Source organism: Dermacentor andersoni, chromosome 1 (genome assembly GCF_023375885.2).
Source record: "Dermacentor andersoni chromosome 1, qqDerAnde1_hic_scaffold, whole genome shotgun sequence".
Lineage (NCBI taxonomy): Eukaryota > Metazoa > Arthropoda > Arachnida > Ixodida > Ixodidae > Dermacentor > Dermacentor andersoni.
In genome coordinates, this window is record NC_092814.1 from 113,859,715 (window position 1) to 113,880,894 (window position 21,180).

The 21,180-nt window shown below is 43.2% G+C and overlaps 2 protein-coding genes across 3 annotated transcripts in view; one reads left to right on the forward strand and one right to left on the reverse strand.

Annotated features, from left to right (window-relative positions):
- LOC126545694 (uncharacterized) overlaps window positions 1-11,060 on the forward strand; it is a 125,400-nt gene extending 114,340 nt beyond the window's left edge. For both annotated transcript variants that reach the window (XM_050193638.3, XM_055061922.2), the window contains one exon: window positions 1,298-11,060. In XM_050193638.3, coding sequence (XP_050049595.1) covers window positions 1,298-1,417 — 120 coding nt within the window. In that variant the 3' untranslated portion in view covers window positions 1,418-11,060. The remainder of the gene's footprint in view (window positions 1-1,297) is intronic.
- Window positions 1-21,180, reverse strand: part of LOC126545717 (uncharacterized) — a 502,749-nt gene that overhangs the window by 450,681 nt on the left and 30,888 nt on the right. The window lies entirely within an intron of this gene.

Consider the following 21,180-nt stretch of genomic DNA (forward strand, 5'->3'; position numbering starts at 1 on the left):
ATCTATATCCAAGGCCTGAAAGTGCCGATAGCACCTCTGGCACCTCCGCAAACCTGTTGCCATGCTGTTAAGTTCGTTCACGTGGGTGCGCGGGTTTGGCAGTGTTGGCCTCGCCTTTTGTGTGACTAGCTGCCACGTCGGACACAGTGCGACTCCAGCCTGTAGCGGCTTCACAGTGCAATGGCGGGCTTGAAGCGCCCCGGCAGTACTTCCAAGTGTTTTTGAAATCGTACATGGCAGAATTTCCGTGCTTCATGCTGTCGAAGAAAGAGGAGAAGTTCGGATTCTGCACCATGTGTGCCTTTTCCAATTCTATGTAACACCTCGTCAGTGCAAAAACATGTAATAGGGTGTAAAACTGAGCAAGTTCGTTTATCTTCATGGTAAAAGCAGTGCAAAAAGACAGCAGCAGCACAAGACACAGAAATGCACAGGACAGGTGCTGATCCTGTGTATTTCTCTGTCTTGTGCTGCTGTCTTATTGTGCTGCTTTTACCATGAAAAAGACAAAAACATAAATCACCACATCTACACAAGAGCTTAATCACCTTGTTACTGTGTTGACAGCAAAACACCTGCTTGCCTACTCCCTGTTTAGGGTGTGTGGCTGCTGAAAGCTGCACAGACCTGTCCCCCCTACTTCCCCATCCACTTTCTTAATTTCTACGTTCTTAATGCGAAAGTATTATATACTCCACGAAGCGGAAAATATGGCATCCAGCGTTAACATCTGATGGCACCAAAACCCACATGATCAAGTGATGACGTCACATTCCCGGCACTGGACCTGCTGTGGCTTGCACTGCGGAATCCAAGGGTGAACAGCCACGGCGTTGGACGGATGCCGTAGCCCACACCTAAAAAAATTATCTTTGCCCAATTCGAAAATTTAATTGAGCCACGTTCAAAACTACCAAAGTTGACTTGGTCCAACACCCGAAAATTTGGTGGCCCACACCCAAAAAATTGACTTTGCCCAATTAGAAAATTGAGTCGCCCCACCCGTAAAATTTGGGTGGCCTACCCCCAATATTGACTTTGTCCAATTCGAGCACATGACCAAGTGAAAAGTATCACGTGGTAGAGTCATACTGCTTTCGCATTCAATGCACGTAAGGAGACTTAAGTGCTCTAGCTTTTTTTTCCACCAGTCATCTCACCTCCCATGTTTCTTGCTGTGCTTTAAGTGCCTCATTTGTATGAACAAGTGTGTTATATGATAACTTAGTTTGGATTGTTTCTCATACAATACTTACAGAGCACATATATTCTTTTTCTACTTTTCTTTTAAAACAAGGATGAGCTCAGGTCCATCCTGCGGAAGCTTGAGCAGCATGTAGAGTCCCAGGACACTTCTCAAATGAAGATGGACTCTGAATCATCTCCACTGAAGAAAAAAATTGCCAAGAAGAAATGAACAGGAAGAAATCATCAGTCAATACTGGATGGTTCATGGTGTATATTCCATCCGATATATAGTACTTTAGAAAGGAAGTGTATTGACACTGAAGTGTTACTAGGTATCATGGGGACAGTGGTTATGTTCCGTGTTAAGAGCAGGGGCGATACCAGTATTTTTCTTTTTGTCTGGGCGGGCGGAGGGTGTAACAAGCATGATTCTCTATTTCCGTTGGGGGTGCAGCAGGGCATAGCACTCTGTCACTTGGCACTTCATGGTTGTAGGAGAGGGGTGATGAGGAGGGGGGAAAAAGAGCGTGTTAAAGGGCCCCTCACCAGGCCCCATAGCAAATTTTAGTTGTACGCTGGAAGTTGTTACATGTCCTCTAGGGAGCGTTCTGCCGCAAAAATTTTTCAAATCGGCTCATTTATAGCCAAGATAAACATATTTCAGTGCCGTGAACCCGTGACTTCAGCAGGCGGGCTCCACTGCCAAGCAAGACGCTCTCTCCACTCGCTCCGTCTAGCCTACGCAAGCGAAATTCCTTCCCTGCGTTCTCCCATACCGGACCTCAAGGATCGCGTGACGCATATGTCACAAGCCCTGCCTAACATCACTAGCAGTATAATTCAGTGCTACACGAATACTGAGGCAGAACAAGCGGATCGCAGAGCGGGATCACGTGCTGGAACACGGTAGAATATGGCACAGTTTCGGTACCTGCGCACATGACCGCACGACCTTGGGAACAAGCAGACGAAGCAGAAGTACATCTCTCTTGCTTCGGTGCGAAGTAAAGCAAAAAACACACTGACATTCCGTTTGTGTGTTTATTATTTTTCTAAACTTTGATTCGTCAATTCAAGCAACAGATCGCACAGGTAACAGATGTTGTCTTGAATAATTCACGAAATCGCGTGTCACCATGAGTGATGTCACACTGCGGACACGATTATTTACGCATACTGTAGGCACAGGAGCCCGATTACGTCACCGTCCCTCTCCGGGCGGATTCGCCGCGAGTGAAGATGGAAACGGCGTTCAGAGTGAAATTTCAGGCCTTTCCACGGCACGTAGCGATGTAATACTTTGCAGACACGATTGTTATCATGCAATGTATGCTCTGCACTTGTCAGCTCAAAATAGCTAGACCTGGTGAGGGGCCCTTTAAGGTGGTCGGCTGCTCCCACTCTTAGAACTACCCCTGGTTTAGAGCTGATTGCTGCATGGTGCACAAGAGTGTTTGTTTTGCTTTAAATGCTGAGGAGTGAGTAGACATGACTGCTCTTTTGTCTGCTTCACTGGTTGTCTGAGCTCTATATCAGCTAATAACAGAGCCAAACCTTTCAAGTGAAACAGAATACACGAAGCACAGGACTGTGATATAGCTGCATTGGTAAGGTTACCTTTAAGCTCAAGGTGACATGGTATGTTTATGTGCAACTGTACTAGTACATTGCTTTTTGCATATTTCATGCCTCCTAATTTTCATGAAGTTACATGTTACTGCAGCTGGGTCATAGCATCATGTGTCAATTACATTTTGTTACTTTTGTATGTGTGAACTTAATTACTTTGTGGCTCAGTGAATGTGCTTTCTAATATAGTTATAATCTTGGCATCATTGTTGTTAGGTTCAGCTTACTTCTTTAGGTGTGTTATGTCATGGTTACCTGGTGTGCTTCATTTTACTACTGTAGTAGCAAAGCTACTTTACTTCCTATTTAATAGTTTCCAACAATTCAAGCACAAATAAATGGTACAAAAATATGCACGCACAGACAGGACAACACGCTTAAATTTTGTTTTCTTTTATAATGCTTATTTGCACTACTGCTGTCATAAGAAACTGCAATAGCAACTGGCCCAGGACCTAAATGTGCTTTGTCAGTCTATCAGCCTTTGTGTAGAAACAGCAGTGTCAGTGCTAGAAGAGAATAGGGTTTTGGCTTTGGATTGTGGAATTCCATTTTGACTGCCTTCCACTTTGACAGCCCTACAAGTCACATCTGTTGAAAAACCTGTTTTTGAGCCATCTCATGTGGTTTTACGAAAGCTCAATATAACATGTAATTCGCTGCTGTGATAGTTGTAAAGATAGACTCAAGGGAAACTCTTGATCAGGCTAAACTGGTAGATTGCTCTTTCAGAACTTGGTCAGCATTTGTTCAGTGCAGAAAGGATTGATTATATTAACTTTGCGCCTAAGCTACATCACTGATAATGTTAATACAGGATTATATTTTCATGTATTTGCTCTGTCTTAGCGTATGTGCCCACAAAAGTTGCCAAGATGCATTTTTCTAATTTGTACATGCGATGTACTAATTAACATTTAACTAGCCTCTTCCACACTCTGTCACAATCTGCAGTGCCACAAGGAATTGGTGCGAAAGGTGGCCTCAGTATACATATGCTTTTATGCCATTTTCTGGCATACAAAGCTTCTACTCAGAAATAGTGACCTATTCCGTTTCTATGTTTGTAGTGATTGGGCACTTGTAACTTAGTATTTTCTGCCATGTCCCTTTAAGGGGGGATAGGGGTTTGAAAGCTGTCTTTTTTACTTTTGGACCAAATTTGATAAAAAGTTGGCAAGCTTGTTTAGTTTCTTTTGAATGCAAAGTTGAATTTCTTCTTTCAGGTTTATTATCGCATAAGATAATTTAAAAAATACTTTTACTTTGTTTTTTGAACAATTTACAATCAACAATTGCACATAAATATACAACTAGTACATGGATAAATACTGAAAAGCATAGGGCACACAATGATGGAAGCACTTTTATGATAGGGTCATTGTTTCCTATTTCATAGCGCACTGAAGTCCAATGTTTTGAACATGAACAGGCAGTAGTCACAAAAAAAAAAACTATTTAAAAAATCTTCCCCTAGCATTGTGTGCTCCAAACATCTGGCTCCATGCTGGAAAAAAAAATGTTATAAATGACCTCATCCCGCCTTAAAGGGGCCCTGAAACGCTTTTGAAACATAATAAAAAAAAATTTCCCAATCTCTTAATGAGACTCCTGTGAATATGTGAGCTAGATATTGCACTGCATTCTGCAGCAGAAAATTTACAATCTCGTGTCAAAAGCAGTCAACAGTCGCTTGCTCTTTCATCCGCTATTTGTCATTGAAAGCAGTTTGCCAACCAACACTATTGGCTGCTTTCGTGATCGCGAGAACATTGTCAGTAATACATAATTGCTAATTTTGAGTTAAATAAATGAAAATATATGTATGCCTGTGATCTCAAAAAGACCAAAAAATAATTTAATCTTTGCACTGCACATAGCTGCGTCTGATGCATGTGGCCTCTTAGATGACAGCGGCATGCTGCATAGCGTAGTCTACTGCAGCCACCATGGGGTACTGTGACAAGCCCTTTCGCCGCCGCAACGCTCAACTTTTGGCTGGAGCTTTGCTCTCTTGCCTTCTCCTGTGTAGCTTCTAGCGCGCTGGCGGAGACTAAAAGAGAAAGCTGGGTATCGGTATGATAACTCCACTTATAGTTGAAGGATTGAAAAACATTTTTCTGGCATGATATTCATGGGACGGCATACTTTAATAGTGAAGTCATTGTAAGATTTGTTAAAATAGTGTTTCAGGGCTTCTCTAAAGTTCATTGTCCATACACATATTTAGTATAGCATTGGTTGCATCTGACTGCTGTTGCTGGTTTCTACTAAGCAATGCAGGATTGAGCTGGATGTTTTGTATTGATGTCCCATTTGTTTGATCACATATTGTGTGACTGTCCTTAGTATGATGCACATAGACAATCACTCTCCAACACATTATCATGATTGGACGATCGTATTTTTAGTGCAGACTTCCTGGAACAGCGACCTCAACATTTATCAACGCAAAAGACTTTGCAGGTGCTACTGTGTTTTTAGGTTAACTGGCTTGTGTGATCACATTTGGCCTCATGACATTTGCAGTGTGTGTGCATGTCTTCAGGTAACCTTCTCTCATTTCTATTCCATTTTCCTCTGTATAGGACAGCCAATGGGGCACTTTAACTACCTCTCCATATTTCTCTTTCTCTCTCTCTCTCTCTCCATTTTCTTGACTAATAAGTGTAATACCTATGCTTGCAAGGACAGCTGTAGCCCCATGCAGGTGTTTTTTCTTGTAGATAAGGGGAAGACTGCAGAAAACAATTACCTTTGGATGACTTTCTCTGAGCAAAGGGTAAGAGGTATTTTTTGACTGCAGTATTATGCTCTGCAGGGGTAATGAAAAGTCTAATTTTGAAATTATTCATTAAGCTGTGCTTTATCAGAGTTTGTACAGCTTTATATATGAAGGAATATAAATTTCGGTGTCATTGCTTGTGAAGGTGTGAAGCAAATTTAGCACCATGGATTCTTTAATCGTCAGACACGTTTTTGAGGGCACACATTGAGAAGCAAGACAAACCTGTGTCTCTCTTGCTCACCATTTTCACATAACGTGATTGAGATATTTCAAATTTCCTGTATAAAGGAGTAAAATTAAGAGCACAAAACGGGAAGTGTTGCTGCTATCACAATTTATTGGAACTACACGGACTCACAGGAAAGGTGGCTTGTCACGGGTCACAGAGGAGACCCAAGCTCTTCTTTTGATGCATTTGTAATTAAGGTAAGAAACATGTCATTCTTAACCAGGTCATTGAGGTAAAAAGCAGCTGTAGCAGTTGTGGTATTAAGCTTTCGAATTTTGGGCCTAACCATCGTGCCTGGGCAGGAGCTTCACATCTAAGGTTTGAAATGCCCCTGATCTATATTTTATGCTCTGGTGCACACAACTATTGCCAAGCTGCTCTGTAAATAGCATGTTCACGTTAAAGGTTACAGTGCTTGGAGTTGTGTAAATAATACTGTTAAACTGCATGCAAGCCCACTTTTCATGTAGATATGTATTTTAAGTGTTCGTTATTACAGTGAAAAGTCAAAACGGGCAATAATCATAAAAAATGAAATTGTGCTCTTGCAACCATATAAGCGCACAGAAGAATAAGGGCTCCAAAGGCGTGGATTTCAACGTCTTTGCACTTTAAGCTTTTACATTCACCCCGACCCCATTCTTTTAAGATTGCTTAATACAGAGAGAGTCCACTGATACACAGCAAAATATTGCTAAATGGTGGCTGCCACATAGTTTTAACATTTCAGGGAACATTTAGTGTTGAGGAGGCTTGCCAAAATGTTAACCCGTCGTAGCACCTGCCTACAGCTGCTTATTATGTGCACATTTCGTTGCTTTCAACTTTTGGATGAGCAAATGAAAGACGAGAGAAAAAATTTCTGAAGCATTGGTTTAATTCCTTACGGAATACTAGCAGCAGTTTTTTCGTGAATATGCAAATGTTTTGCATTTTCATCTTTAATAGTTTATTGTGTCAGTGCTTATATAATGTGAAAATCAACTTTGTTAAAAATGTAAGGCCAATTGCTTCTAGATTGCTCACACTAAAAAAATCTCAACAGTTCTCGCTCTACATAGTTAATCAGCATTGTGCATGTTATTTCATGCATTATATTTAAGACATTGTCACCACAAATCATTATTTTGCATTGCATTCCACTTGTTCAAACTGAATCCATGACATTTTCTTCCTTTGACTTCTATATGCAGCTTCTTTTTACACGCACATATTTGTATGTTATCACCGCAGTTAATTTATAACCTGATGATCTGACTGATTCACTGAGCTGTCATTCCAGTATTAACTTTCTTGTCATTTTAACAGACATGATTGTCAGGGACCTGTTGTGAACTTACGTATGAAAATTTTGTATAAAATCTTTACCAATGCCACATTTCTTTCTTATTTTAATGTAGCTTAGCTTTACAGCAAAGAAAAGTGGCCTCTTACTTTTTTTTGTTTTGTTTGTTTCATTTGTACATAGAAGGAATTGCTATGGTGAATGCCGTATTTACTTTTTTTTTTTCATTTGTGCATGTGTGTGTGTTGTGGAGATTTTTGTTAATGATTGGTGCGTAATGTGGCTAATGTTCACCTTGTGTCATTTGTAAGAGACATGCATGAATTAACATTCAGATGTTCTCATATTTTCTCTTTTTTCTTGGAGATTATTCATGGACAGAAATTCTTTGGCCTGAAGGCATATGTGCCTCCCTTAAAAATAAAAATGCTGAGGGGCAAGAAAAACATAATTGATATGATATTAATGCATTTTGACCAAGGGGAAGGCTTTGGCCTATTGTCAGCATTAGTAAAAGCATCAAGCCGTGGCTTGCATGCTTTAACAGTGTACAATCATTTGACTCATCAAGTTGATCCTGCCTTGCAGTTCTTTTCATTACATTCAATTGTCTTCCAAATCATTCTGTCACAGAATAATTTAGCCTGATACATATTGAGCTGTGAGAAAATGTAGGACAACTCATGCAGAAACATCAATCGAGTACTCATTCTTTGCACTCCGTTTGGAAAACAATATATATTTCACATTAATATGCATGTGCAGCCATCAAGAGACAAGATGTGAGAATCAGATAATTGTTTTATGCAGCATATTTATAGAAAGTGATGCCTCCTTTTAATGTTGTGAATTTGTCTGCAAACATTTGGGCTTCCTGAATTGCAAATTCTTCCCAGAATGTACTGTGTAACATTAAGTGTGGTCAAATTGTAAACTCTGTCATAGCACAAGAAACTTATAATGATCACAGAGAATGTTTCATCCACTTGTGCAGTAGTGAGAGAAACGGCTTGAGAAACATCAAGCGCAGTGCCTCTGGTATAAGTAAAGATTGCACTCCAGCTTTTATAACCTAGATTTATGTTTCGGATGTTGACATAGCTGTGTGCTGTCTGGTTACGCTACTGGTAGCCAGTACAAACATTGCTTGCTGATTACTTTATCTAACTTTGCACACCAGGTTTTTCAAATGGGCTGAGCACACAGACTTTTCCACTGAGTAGTGCTTTTGAATTGTGCAAGCTTTGCAGTTTAGTCATCACCTGTGTCTGGGGTTCAAGGTTACCACAGTAAACAGTGTAGGAGCATCAACCAAATTAAAGTTTTTCCAATCCATCAACCAACTTGCATTGCTGCGTCACCTATGACTTGATAATATGCTGTTCAGAACATGTTGCGCGTTCATGGCGAGTTTGCTGGAGCTTCATACAATGTCTCACATGCAATGATATCTCTTTCATTTGGTGCTACAGTGATATGAGCTATTATATTATTTCGTGGTTTACTTTGGAGTAGTGAGAACAGCACTTGGTTGGTGCCAAACTAGGCAAAGGGGAAAATACTTTGCATAAAAGGGGTCATGAGAGCTTGAGAACACAAAATGTGTATGCCCAGCACAGTCTTAAAAATTTCTTGGCATCTAGATGAGGCATCTGTGTAGTTTCCTGTACACTTAGTGTGCATGGTTTGTAGGCAATATGCACAGTAATGCTTGTTCAGATGTTGCGTGAACATCCCACAAACTTTTGTCCCTGTCTCCACTTTAATGTTTCTTTTCAACTCTAAACACTTTTCTACTCTGCGTTTACAGGAGTGATTCATTCAAGGCTCAAGGCGTTAGCTTTGAATGTATCTTCTGATAAAATATGGGCTAACACCTTTTTCTCTTGACATTTCTTGTATATAAATGGACTTCTCAAGATAATTTTTCTTCTCCGAGTGTAAAGGGCTCAGTTGTAACAGAAAGCAAATGTTAAACCTGACTCAAGGTCTAACAGTGTTCGTTTTTAGCATTCAGCTGCTGTTTTTTTTTTATCTGGCACAAAATAGCATCACAGTTCTTATTTCGTCTCTTTTTTAATAGTCGTGAAGTGCTTTTATTCATGTATCTGTAAAAACAATAGTCAGCTAAGAGATTTTGATACTGCCATGCTTAGAGAGGGCTTTGTTTTTACAATGTTTAATACTGTGGGGAATAGCATGCTGCATGTCTATTATATATTGTCATTTGACACAGGAAAAGAGAGATGCATGTGGTTGCCACAGTTGTGAAATGTTGTTAATGTTTATTGTAAGCATGCTGGCTATGTAATTCGATGAGACACATGAAACTGATTTTTGATATTGTGCTTTAAAGTGGTTTGCTTATGTTATATTTAGGCTTTAGGCATGACTTCTTGATCTCTGAATGTGTGTATATGGGGGGGTAAGCAGCATTCATGGGTGCTTTGCGTTTTATGTAATCGCCTATGTAGCTAGCAGGTTGTTCTACAATAACAGGGTACAGGTAATTTCTGGTTCTAGGACCACCACTGTACAAAGCCAAAGACAGTCATAACTTCTGTTAGGACTGCAAAGTAGCTCTCGAGTGAGAATGTTGCTGTCGGAGCATTTTGCAGAACTGAAAGCCAGTCTCGCAGAATGCTATGTGCTCACAGTAGTGCCTAAATCTTGTGTTTGGACAAGCAGATTATATTGGTACCATTGACCATGCTATCCTTCACTTTTAAATGTGCAAATTATGGTTTTAGTCTAGACTTGTGGGAAATATGGCATTTATTGCTATTGTTATGCCCAGTTCTTCCGCATGGCCAAACAGTTCACATTTTAGGCATTGTGCTTCAACCAGTTGGAAGTTATGATTGTCATATTGGAACACCAATGCTGTTTTCACCAATGAAGCTGTTTACTTAAAGAAAGGTGTAATGTCCTGAAACTTGCATGTCAAAACGAGTTTTAAAGATATAATGCATATGTTCTGAGAAAATATTGTGGAGCGCTGTAATGAGTAGCTCAAATGAAACTTGTACCAGAAGAAACTGGCATTTAAATGGAAGTTATTTCACATTTTTTGTGCTTCAGCCAAACAAGTGATTTTTCTATCAACCAGAGCATACATGAAACGCTTAGCATAACCCATTTGATAAAATCCTAGTTATAGACTTGTGGAGCTTATTTTTCTTCCCCCAAGATGTGGGCCTTTGTGTGGAAAAAGCAGCAATGGTGGTACAGTAACTATTGATGGGTGGACTCATTTATGTGCACAAAATGCACAAGTGATAAATGCTGCTGGGACTACTACTGCTATGGTAGATTTGGGCAACATTCTTTGTAACACAAGCTATGCAAGGTCCTTTGACCATTTCATATAGAAGTCTGCAAAAACTCTTGTCACATTAGTCATTTTCAATGCACAAAATGGTTTCATGATGCACATCGATTGTTTCATTCAATAAGCGGTTCACCATAGATTGAAATGACGATTTTGCGTGTTTTGTGTGTACTTGAATGTAAATGTAGCTTTATTATTTACTTAAGATATTTTGAGGAACACAGCAAAATTTTTGCAGTGCACCTTAGCAGATAAACTGCATAGTAGGCGATGCTCATGTTTGGACTTTTCAAGACATAGTGTATGTAAAACATGAGCCTGGAGAATATGTGCAAGGCAGTGGAATTTCTGCATCTGCTTCTTAATAGTACATGTCACTAAGAGTCATTGGCATAGCATCATGTTGTGGTGTCTTGACTGGTGAATTGACTGAAGTATTATGAGCTGCAGTGAAATGTCCCTGAGTGTAAGACACTTTTGATGCATTCCTCGTGTATCCTGATGCAGTTTTGACAAGTTTGAATGTCATGTTTTAAGCAACTATGGGGTGTGATGTGGTGTTGATTCTTGTGTAAATATTGGTACTGAAATATAGTGTTTTCTCTTTGGATTACCAACTTGTGTGTTTTTAATTGAGCACATGTATTTTCTCTTCCTGTATAAAGTAACTTCACATTGCTTATCTCTTAGGCTACAATAGGTGCATGGTCATTTAGCCCAGTGCATACATAGTTTCAGGTAAAACAAATTCTTCTTTAATTTTATCTCCTGACTCAGTTAACCGGAGTTTACTGTTAAAAAAATGAGGCTTCTCCCAAAAATCCACTTATTGGCTAATGTATTATGCATTAGCAAATCCTAACATTTCCGTGCGATGTTTGACTTGAGTGAGGGAAAAGGGGGTTGCATGGCATGGCTTTTTCAAAGCAAGCTGCACCTCTAATGTGTAATACAATAAACTGGACAAACAACCGAAACTATCGTTACAACTATCTCTACATGTGAACCGTGCAGTCGTAAAGTTTTATAATCGCTTCAGTTGCCCTTTCTTTGATAGCAGCTTCAGCAGCAGAAGGCGATAACTTTTGCCATTCTTCATGCTTACGAGCTCCTCATTCCCAGCAATTTGTGCCTCTAACCATGCTTACTGCTTGAATGCATGTAATGCGGACCTTTTGATCATGATTTCCTTTGACTCTTCCATCTCTCTCTCTCGCTGCATATTTTTCTCTTGGTCTGTACGCCTTTTAGACTTGCAATCCCCTAACATTGCTTTTGTACACAAGAAGCGTTGCTTACATTCGTTGCCTGCGCTGAGGAAGAAAGAAAGGGAAAAAAAATTACGTATATACATCAGATGTAATGCAAGACATTCAATATTGTGTGAACCCTCCCGGCAGGTATGTCATCAATTCCAATATACCAAGCTGTGTGCCGAGTCATCTATCATATTTGTTTATAAATAATAAAGAAAAAAATCCCGCAGAACCCATCTCGCAACGAATGTCGATATTAATGCGATTAACATTGAATAAATGTAGCGAGACAGTATTGCAACCGCTGAAGCACGTTATGAGGCAAGTATGCGGCCGAGCTGCCCTCGCGCGCTCCTCTTAAAAAGTCCCTTGATAATTTGAAAGTAGCGACACTCTTTGAACTCTGCCGCCGCCGCGCGATCTTCTCACCTCCTCCTCGCCCCTTGTGCGTTCCCCCGCGGCAACCAGTTTTGCCCCCGTTTTTCTGCATGACGATTGGTCTCCCTGCCGTTGCCCTTGGAAACGCGCCGATCTTGAGTTTTGCTCGTGTTTTTCTTTTTCGTTCGCGCCATTTTCCTCCTTAGCACGGCTGTCCGAGCGCTTTAGCTCGGCGTAGCGAACGTTGTACGCGGTGTTTCCTGCTCTATGTGCTAGCGCTTAGCCAGGCTGTCGCGCATGTAACTGCAGCAACTGCCTGAAGATGGTTATGCCGTTTTTATGATGCCACAAGGAAAGCGTGACGGCTTGCGCAGGAAGCTGTGGCTGCATGACATTGGCCGAAAGAACTTTGTTCCGACAAAGAACAGCGTTGTTTGCGAGCTGAGGCGTCTTTATTATAGCTCGCAGCAAAGCATCCCGTAATGCTGCATTTTTTTTGTCATTCTTCCGGCCTGCTCACCAGCGTTTTTGTTGCGGTTGTCCTCAGTATGTTTAATATTCTGGGGCTGCTCCATCACCTCGCACGTCGCTAACAGTTGTTATTCAGTCGGAAGGGCAGCATTATAGATTCTGCTTTGCGCCCTGAAAAAATTAGTGGCAAGTATACTCGTGATATTGCAGGTAATGAGCATTAGCTAGTCAACATTGAGTTTTTTGTAAGTTTTAAGGCGAAAGCCTTTAGATCTCTATGTTTCAGGGTCGCGTTGTAAACTGGAACTTCATCACGTGACCCAAGGAAGGCCAGAGGTGACCTAAAGGATGTCCTTTCCTGTATAAGAGAATGATTACCCAAGTTAATTAATGAATCATTAGTGATTGACATCAGGTGGATTAGGGAGGATTATTAAAAAAAATTAAATTATGGGGTTTTATGTGCCAAAACCACTCTGATTATGAGGCACGCCGTAGTAGAGGACTCCGGAAATTTCGACCACCTGGGGTTCTTTAACGTGCACCTAAACCTAAGTACACGGGTGTTTTCGCATTTCGCCCCCATCGAAATGCGACCGCCGTGGCCGGGATTAGATCCCGCGACCTCGTGCTCAGCGGCCCACCACCATAGCCACTGAGCAACCACGGCGGGTGGGGAGGATTATGGTTGATTAGAATGTATTGAGGTGGATTAGAGTGCATTAAGAACGATTAGGAGGCATGAATAAAGATTAAGGTAGGTGGAGGAGGATTAAGGCAGAATATGGTGGATTAAGGGTTGATGAAAGGGTATTAAGACCCATTAGGGTGGATTATGGTGCATGAACGAGGATTAAGGTGGATAAAGGGAGATTAATGAGGATTAAGGTGAACTAGGGTTGATAAAGGAGGATTACACACCGATTAGGATGCGTTAGGGTAGATTAAGGTGGATTAGGGACCATGGAGCTGGATTAGGGTGCATTAAGGTAGACGGACTATTAAGCCAGATTAAGTTGGATTAAAGTGCATGAATAAGGATTAAGGTGGGCGATAAGGGATTAAGCGGATTGTGATGGAGTAGGGTTGATAAAGGAGGATTAAGACCGTATATGATAGGCTAAGGTGCATTAGGGGCGATGTAGGTTGGTTAGGTTGTATTAAGATGGATTGGGAGTATTAAGCTGGATAAAGGAGCATTAGGGTGGACTAAGGTGAATTGGGGTTCATTATTAAGACCGATTAGTCTACCATAATCCTCCTAATGCACATTAATCCACCGAATCCACATTCGTCGACCCTAATCCTTCATTCACTTTAATCCACCATAATCCATGAGAGTCCTCCTTATGCACCCTAATCCACCTTCATCGACCTTAATCTACTCTAACCCTCCTTAATATACTATAATCCTCCTTAATCCACCCTAATCCTGCCTCATTCACCTTAATCCACTATAATCGTCCTTAATCCACATTCATCTACCTTAGTCCACCCTAATCCTCGTTAATCAACCCTAAGCCTCCTTCATTCATTTTAATTCACCCTAGCCTGCCATAATCTTCCTTGCACCATCCACCGTAATTCACCTTCATCGACCTTAATCCAACCTAGTCCTCCTTTATGCACCTTCATCGACTTTAATCCACCTTAATCCTACTCAATACACCCGAATTCATCTTAATCCAATCACTAATCAATCATTACTTTGCTAATCATTAATCATCTCTTATACGCGGCTGTGCGTGCTTTAGTTCGCTTCCCCCCTTCCTTCGGTCCCTTGATATTTTCTGTAGCTCACAACGGGACCTTGAAACAGAGGTCTAAGGCTTTCGCTTATTAAGCCACACACAAAGGGATGCGTCACAAGCAATACTAGATCAGACGCACGAAGTAAAGCATCTGATCATGTGGCAGAAAAATTGTCTGGAGTATAGAACTCGCCTCAAAGCTCCCTTTACATCAGTATGCCCTGTTCATGCGGCTTTAAGAAAAAAACCAACCTCGTCACAAACGTTGCCTCCAGCATCATCAATGCTGTTATTAGCACTTCTCAATATTTTCAACCCCACTGGGGCGCGTAACTGGCCCAAAATAACACGCCTCCATAGAATCCTGGGCCCCCGTCCGCGGGAGCCCAGGAGGAAAAGCGGGCCGTGCGCAGCCGGCGGGCGAGGAGAATCGAGGAGGAAAGCGCCGTGAGGAGGAGAGTGTCGCTACTTTCAAATTATCAAGGGGCTTTACACGCTGCGCCATCTAGCGCTGCTGCATTGAAATCCCCGTATGCCGTGTATGTGTATGTATAGTTCAGACAAGATCTTTATTTATTTATTTACTCATTTGAAATACTGCTAACCCCAATGATAAGGGTGATGAAATGGGCACCCTGCAATGAAGTTTGCCTTAGGGTGCCTCGATGTCCTCCTCGCCCGCCGCTCCGTTCAGGGTGGAGACAAGTGCGTCGTCTGCTACGGCGTCCGCCATGTTCTTGCCCGCTGCGAGCGGCGCGTTGTTGGCGCGCGTGTGGATGAGCGGTTTGACGGAAGCAATGCGCTTGTTTGATTACTTCGATTACGAATTTCTCTACTATTAAGAAATATTTTTGCACCGAAAAAATATGTGCGCCTTCCCTAGGGTCCCTCTTTTATGCCTGCTCAACTTCCTGTTTCTATTTAGTGTCGTTTTAATGCTGTCGTCTGGAAGTACCCTCGTAAAACGCGTTGCAACCATTGATCAGCGTCCTGGCGTGTTTTGTTTACGAACTGTAAATACAGAAATTAAGTTGCGCGGGAATCCCTTTGTTTTACAGTGGGAAATGATCCGTTAAACACAAGCGTTCATAGAGGAATGCAAAAATTGCTACGCTGCCTGCATTTCTGTTCTTCGCGAAGAGTTACGCCGTGAGCCTGTGTTGCTTGTGAGCATGTTGGTATGCAGCCCTGGAAATTCCTATTGCATAAGAAGATGCCGGCGGTAAAAAAACGAGGTCAGTAAGTGACGAGTAGATACGTGATTTCGGTCACGATGTTTGGGTCGCCATGCAGGTTTTTATTATGTCAGCTGTCAGGAGGCGTCAATTGCCACAGGTCTTTCGTAGATCTCAGACCAATGACCAGAAACTACAATGAAGCCTTGAATTAACTTGAACAAAATAAATTAGAATGTCAGCTTGCAGCTCAGTTTGATAAGTTGGAAAAAAAGCGGATACCTTGTACAGACATAAGGTGAAAAATCAGCACGCACAGCAAAGTAAGAATAAACACATGAATGAAAACTATATTAAAAGAGTAACACAAATGAAACGAAAGTTTTCGAATTCTGGCGATATGCATTAAAATTTAATTTCAGTGTTCACTGTAGGCTCACTCCTGCACACGTCTTGCTTGCATGCCCGTCAAGTCCCGTTGCCGCGGCTTGACGCAGGTGCACACGCAGCCTCAGTCTCGCGTAGTTTGACACAAGGAGCTTTTCCACTGTTTCTTTGTGTTCCTGACAGGCGCACGTTACGCCCCACCGCAACATCTTTGTCAAGTATGCGGTTACAGCCTTCAAAGGAGATTTCATGGTGAAAACGCTTTCCGTCCAGGCGGTGATACCATTAAAATGTTCCTCGCAAGATTTAAGAACCAGCATGACTGCATCGCTTGGGTAATGAAGGTTGCTGCCTTCAGAGACGTATTCCTTGAGGGACGTCAAGTACGCATGCTCACTGCTGCTTGAGCCTAACAATGCGGGCTTGCACTGCTCGCAGTGGCCAATAGATTTGAGGATCCCTTTTATAAGAAACCCACCGATATGAAACAAAATCTCGCACTCAGCTGATGTTACCTCTTCGACAAAGGGGATCTCCGAGTCATCGATAGCTTCAATCTCGGCTGCCGTTTGTTCTTGCATACCTGCCGACAGCAGGTCGATCAGGTACTGTGCGTCATCGACATCGTAGCTAGTCGTTGACGGTGTGTGGAAGAATTGGCTGACACAAACAAGCTTCAACGAACACTTCACATCGTAGGCGCTTGGAACAGGCTTCCTGAGACGTATAACCGAAAATAGATTTTCCAAGCAGTCCTGGAGCAATCGGCTCGTGAGGAAGAACTTGTAGCCTTCACTTCTTAGAAGGACATCCTGCAGGCGAATGATCACAGATGTGGCTATCAAGAAACCCGCCTGTGAGGGCTTCCATTGGGATGTGCTCCCCATGTTTGTTCCCCGAATGGTCTCAGACGCCAAGCACAATACGTCTATGGCTGCGTGATATTTGTCCATGTGTTCAAGACTCAAGGCAGTTGATGGGTGTCGTGATGACATAAGAGCATACCACTTAAAGACAAGCTCTAAAAACCACGCTGTAGTTTCCGCCTCCGGATCCAAGATCTTCTGCTTTATCAAGTACCGAATCCCGGCAGGAGCTTCTCGAAAAAACTGAACGGCCACTCCCACCTTCATCTTCGTAAAATGCCCGTTCGACACGTGGATGTCCGAGAGCTTTGGCGCGACTTTCAGCTCCCGTTTTTTGTCAAAGTCTACCACTGCGCGCACGTGCTCAAGTTTTACTTCCCTTGAGGGTAGGTCATGTTGACACTTGGTTGCATCACTAATGGTGAAAACGACAGAACTCAAAAGTTGGCCCCTGATATTCTTAAGTACGTGTGCAGCATCTGCAGTGAAGAAGAGTTCTTTGTCTTCTAGACAAGGATGTGGTATCGAGCATATGGTGTTGGAGTTCCTGTGGCTAGAGAAGCGAAATTCACGCCACATTGCCCTGTTGGAAGAACCCATATCCGAAGTGACGACGCGGATCCTCAGGGAGATATCTGCGCAAACTTTCACGATATTCAATATGTAGTCTTTGAGAATAAGGCCGTCTATGCTCCTTTCAGTAAAGTGATAGGCAATCACTTGTTTCCACCGCCGGTTAAGACCCCCTATCATGAACACCAAGGCATGGTGGGCAGGTTCATCCGGCTTTGCAGGTAAAGTTGTTCCCCCAAGAACAACATCTTCAGCGCGATCAAGCTCATAGCCCCTGGCAATCTCCATCTCGTCTAGTAGCAGAACACAGTCTTTTTCAATGTCTTGCATACCCCCCGCTTTCGTTTTTAGCAGGTCGATCACGTCAGTCAGGATACCGGGCAGAAAACTGAGTGCCTGTAGGCGACGCTTCGAGCTTCTTAACTTTTTTTCGGAGACCTTGGATTGTTGAGTTTGCCTGGGTATGCAATTCTTGAAGTTCGCAGTATTTTCGTGTCAGGTCTGCGAGCTGCTTACTTAATTCTGCGCAAGAGGTACAAGCAGACTGCAGGTCAGAGGCCCCGGCATTCATTCCACTGGCTGAGACTTGCAGACCTGCTTCGTCTGTTACCAGTGCACTTGAGCTGGCGTCGTGTGGGCTGCAATTCTGTCCTTGAGTCAGCTCAAACCTGCCTGGTGACGACATTGGGTCCATCGCAGCTTCATGATCATCAGTGGCTATGTCGTGTTGATCTTCAAGTAGGGCCGAGAGGACAGCGGGTCCGGTCCTATCCTTTGGTGCCTTTCTGTGACGAGGCAAAGCTGCGAAATGAAAGGATATCATCAAAATGCATCCCATAAACAGCATTATGCAACAGCGGTACATGCCACGAACGACTTTCTTAATGTCTTTTCACTTTTCTGTCGAAAGCACCGCTTGTTACATTCGTTACACGCTTAGAACTCCTGTAGAGCGACAACATGTCATTTTCGGTCAGGGTCACTAATTTTTCGTGCCCGGCGCCCTTGTTCTCATATATATATATATATATATATATATATATATATACATATATATATATATATATATATGTATATATATATATATATATATATATATATATATATATATATATATATATATATATATATATATATATATATATATATATATATATATATATACATATATATATATATAAGTTACGTAGCAACAGCTTAAGAACGACCCCTCCCCCACCTCCTACCGAGAGATGAAAATGGAACACGCTGAAAAATTGAACAACTTACGTCTGAAGGAAAACACTGTCGGCACCGCATTTGGCTTTAGTTTTTTCCATCCGTCTGCTCTGTTTTGCTCGAAGCTGTCCTCTTCGAAATGAGCCTGCGCGTTCATAGAAAGTCGTAAAATTTATTTCCTTCGCAAGATATGACCAATGTTCACACGCCTACAATTGCTGTGTTTCGTACGTTCCTAAACATTTTCCGAACTTTACTGCAGCTGCTACATTTAAAACCGCACTATTATGTTATGCAAACAATTCCACACGTGCGAGTAACGTCCAAGTAACGTTAATTAGCAATGGTTATACTACAGGCTGCCAGAACACTGTCGAACTTTGGGCGCACCATTTTTTTCCAACCAGCTTTTTCCTGGTTGTCCTGCACCGTCCGGAAGGGCGAGAGGAACGACTCAAATTGATTCGCATGCAGCACCGAAAAGCTGAAAAACATCAACGAACGCGCAACACACCACGCCATAAACAACACAGACGCGCACATAGGTTTTCGGAACATGACGGGGACAGTCAAGATGTTATTTTTTGTAAACACTTTAATGTTACTGCTACTAGTTTGCTTAACTGGTAATCTACTTGTCAGCCCAATGTTAACTACCAGGAAACATTATACGCAATCTACTTCGATCATCACTAACGCTTAAGAAAGTCCACGTCGGAAAAATAATTCCCACGAAGCGCCTCAGTACTCACACTGCATATGCACGAGGTGTTCGTGGGCTGCCATTTGTCCCGCTTGATCCTTGCAGTCCACAAAATTCTTCTTTTTGTATCTCTTGGGAACTGAAACATTCGCCAACCATTCCTCGAGTGATTACTGCACAACGGCACGCAGCAGCCGGGCATTTTGTCCCGACGACACCCAGCGAACTCGTCGCAACAACGTCCTACCACCTGCTCCGTGCAGCGCGCGCGGCGGGCATGAACATGGCGGGTCAGTGGTGGTCGCCGTGGTGGTTGGTCGTGGCTCGCGGACGCTCCTGTGGACGAGGCTTCAGCGACTTCGTTCGTAGCTAAGTACTCTTTTATCTTTATTAGCTAGTGTTTTGAAGTGTTTTCTTTTGCATGGAGTAGGGGCGCAAATTTTGAATTTTTGGTAGGAGTAGGAAACGTACCGGCTTTGTCTAGGTCTGGCGGATCCCCCGTTAGGCCTAGGGGGTATTTCTTTCAGCTAGCTCTTCGGATTCTTACATGGAGTAGGGAGTGATAATTCTTTGTTTTTGTTTGGGATAGCGGTCGTGGTCGGGTTTGCGTGAGTGATTTGGCGAACTTGCTCGTTGGGTCTAGGGACGTAGGCCTAGCGATGACATCGAAAAACGTGAAGGCCGCGGGGGACGGGGAGCAAGTGCAGTGCGACGAGTGCCTGCGCTGGTGCTTCCTCGACGAGACTAAATTCCAGAATTTAGCAGACGCGGTGGGGTCTAGCTTCACGTGCAGGTCGTGCGAGGGCGTCAGGGAAGCCGTCCAAAAACTGGAAGGGAATTGGGCGGCTAAGTTTGAAGAGCTTAAGGCAAACCTGAGGGAGGAGCAGGAGAAGCGGGTAGCACTGGAGGCGAAGGTTGAAAATTTCGTGAAGGTGGAGGCGGCCCAGGCCGCGCAGTTGGTGAGGACTGTGGCCGAGCTTGGGGAGGCGAAAGAACGGAGCGCCGAACTGCAAAGGCGGCTCGACGCTCTTGAGACTCGGGCAGCGGACAATGCCGGGTCAGGGCACCAAAGCGAGGGCAAAGTGGAAGGCAGGGAGCCAAAGCAAGCGGTCGCCAGCTCGCCGCCGGTGAATCGGCGTAGCTATAGCGAAGCAGCGCAACACGCCCCGAGTGAGGCGACGCTGCAGCCACAGGAAGCCGGTAAGCAGGGAGAGGTAGGAGAGAATGAAAGAGTGATTATCGCTGGCGACTCAAACATGGCTGGGTGCTCAAAAGCAATTGTGGAGAGGGTGAAAGGCGACAAAAGAGTGGCGGTAGGGACATTTCCAGGGCAGACACTGGGTTCTGTCATGGAGCGAGCAAAAGAAAAGCTCACGGAAAATGCCCACGTGCGCAACCTTGTCGTAGTAGCAGGTGGGCTAAATGACGTCCTGAACAGGAAAGGGCCAGGACTAGCCCAGCGCTTGGCGAAGGGGGTGGACGACTTGCGCGAGCTATCCCCTCAGGTGCAGATCGTGGTGTGCACGGTGCCGGAGGTGCCTGTGCGTGACAGTCATGTACAAAGAGCCGTAATGGCTGCCAATGAGGCAATATGGAAAATGAGCCGAGAGAAAGGATTCGAAGTTGTCGAGGTAAACAGGGAAGTGAGAAGTTGTGGTGGTTTTAAACGAGATGGGATCCACTTCAATTACAGGCTAGCACGAGAAGTGGGCTGGCGACTTGGGGGTCGCGCTGTTGCTTTTTTAGGGGGCCCGCGGGCGCTCAGGAGGTCAGAGTAGGTAGTAATAAAGAAGGTCCCCTAGGGGAACATCAGAAGAGCATCGCCGTCGATAACAGGAAAAGGAGGAAAACAAGAACAAGAGCTCGCCATGCAATAGGCTACATAAACATGCAGGGCGGCAGAAGAAAGGAAAAGTGGGCAGAGATTGAGGAGCAGTTACATAGAGAACAAA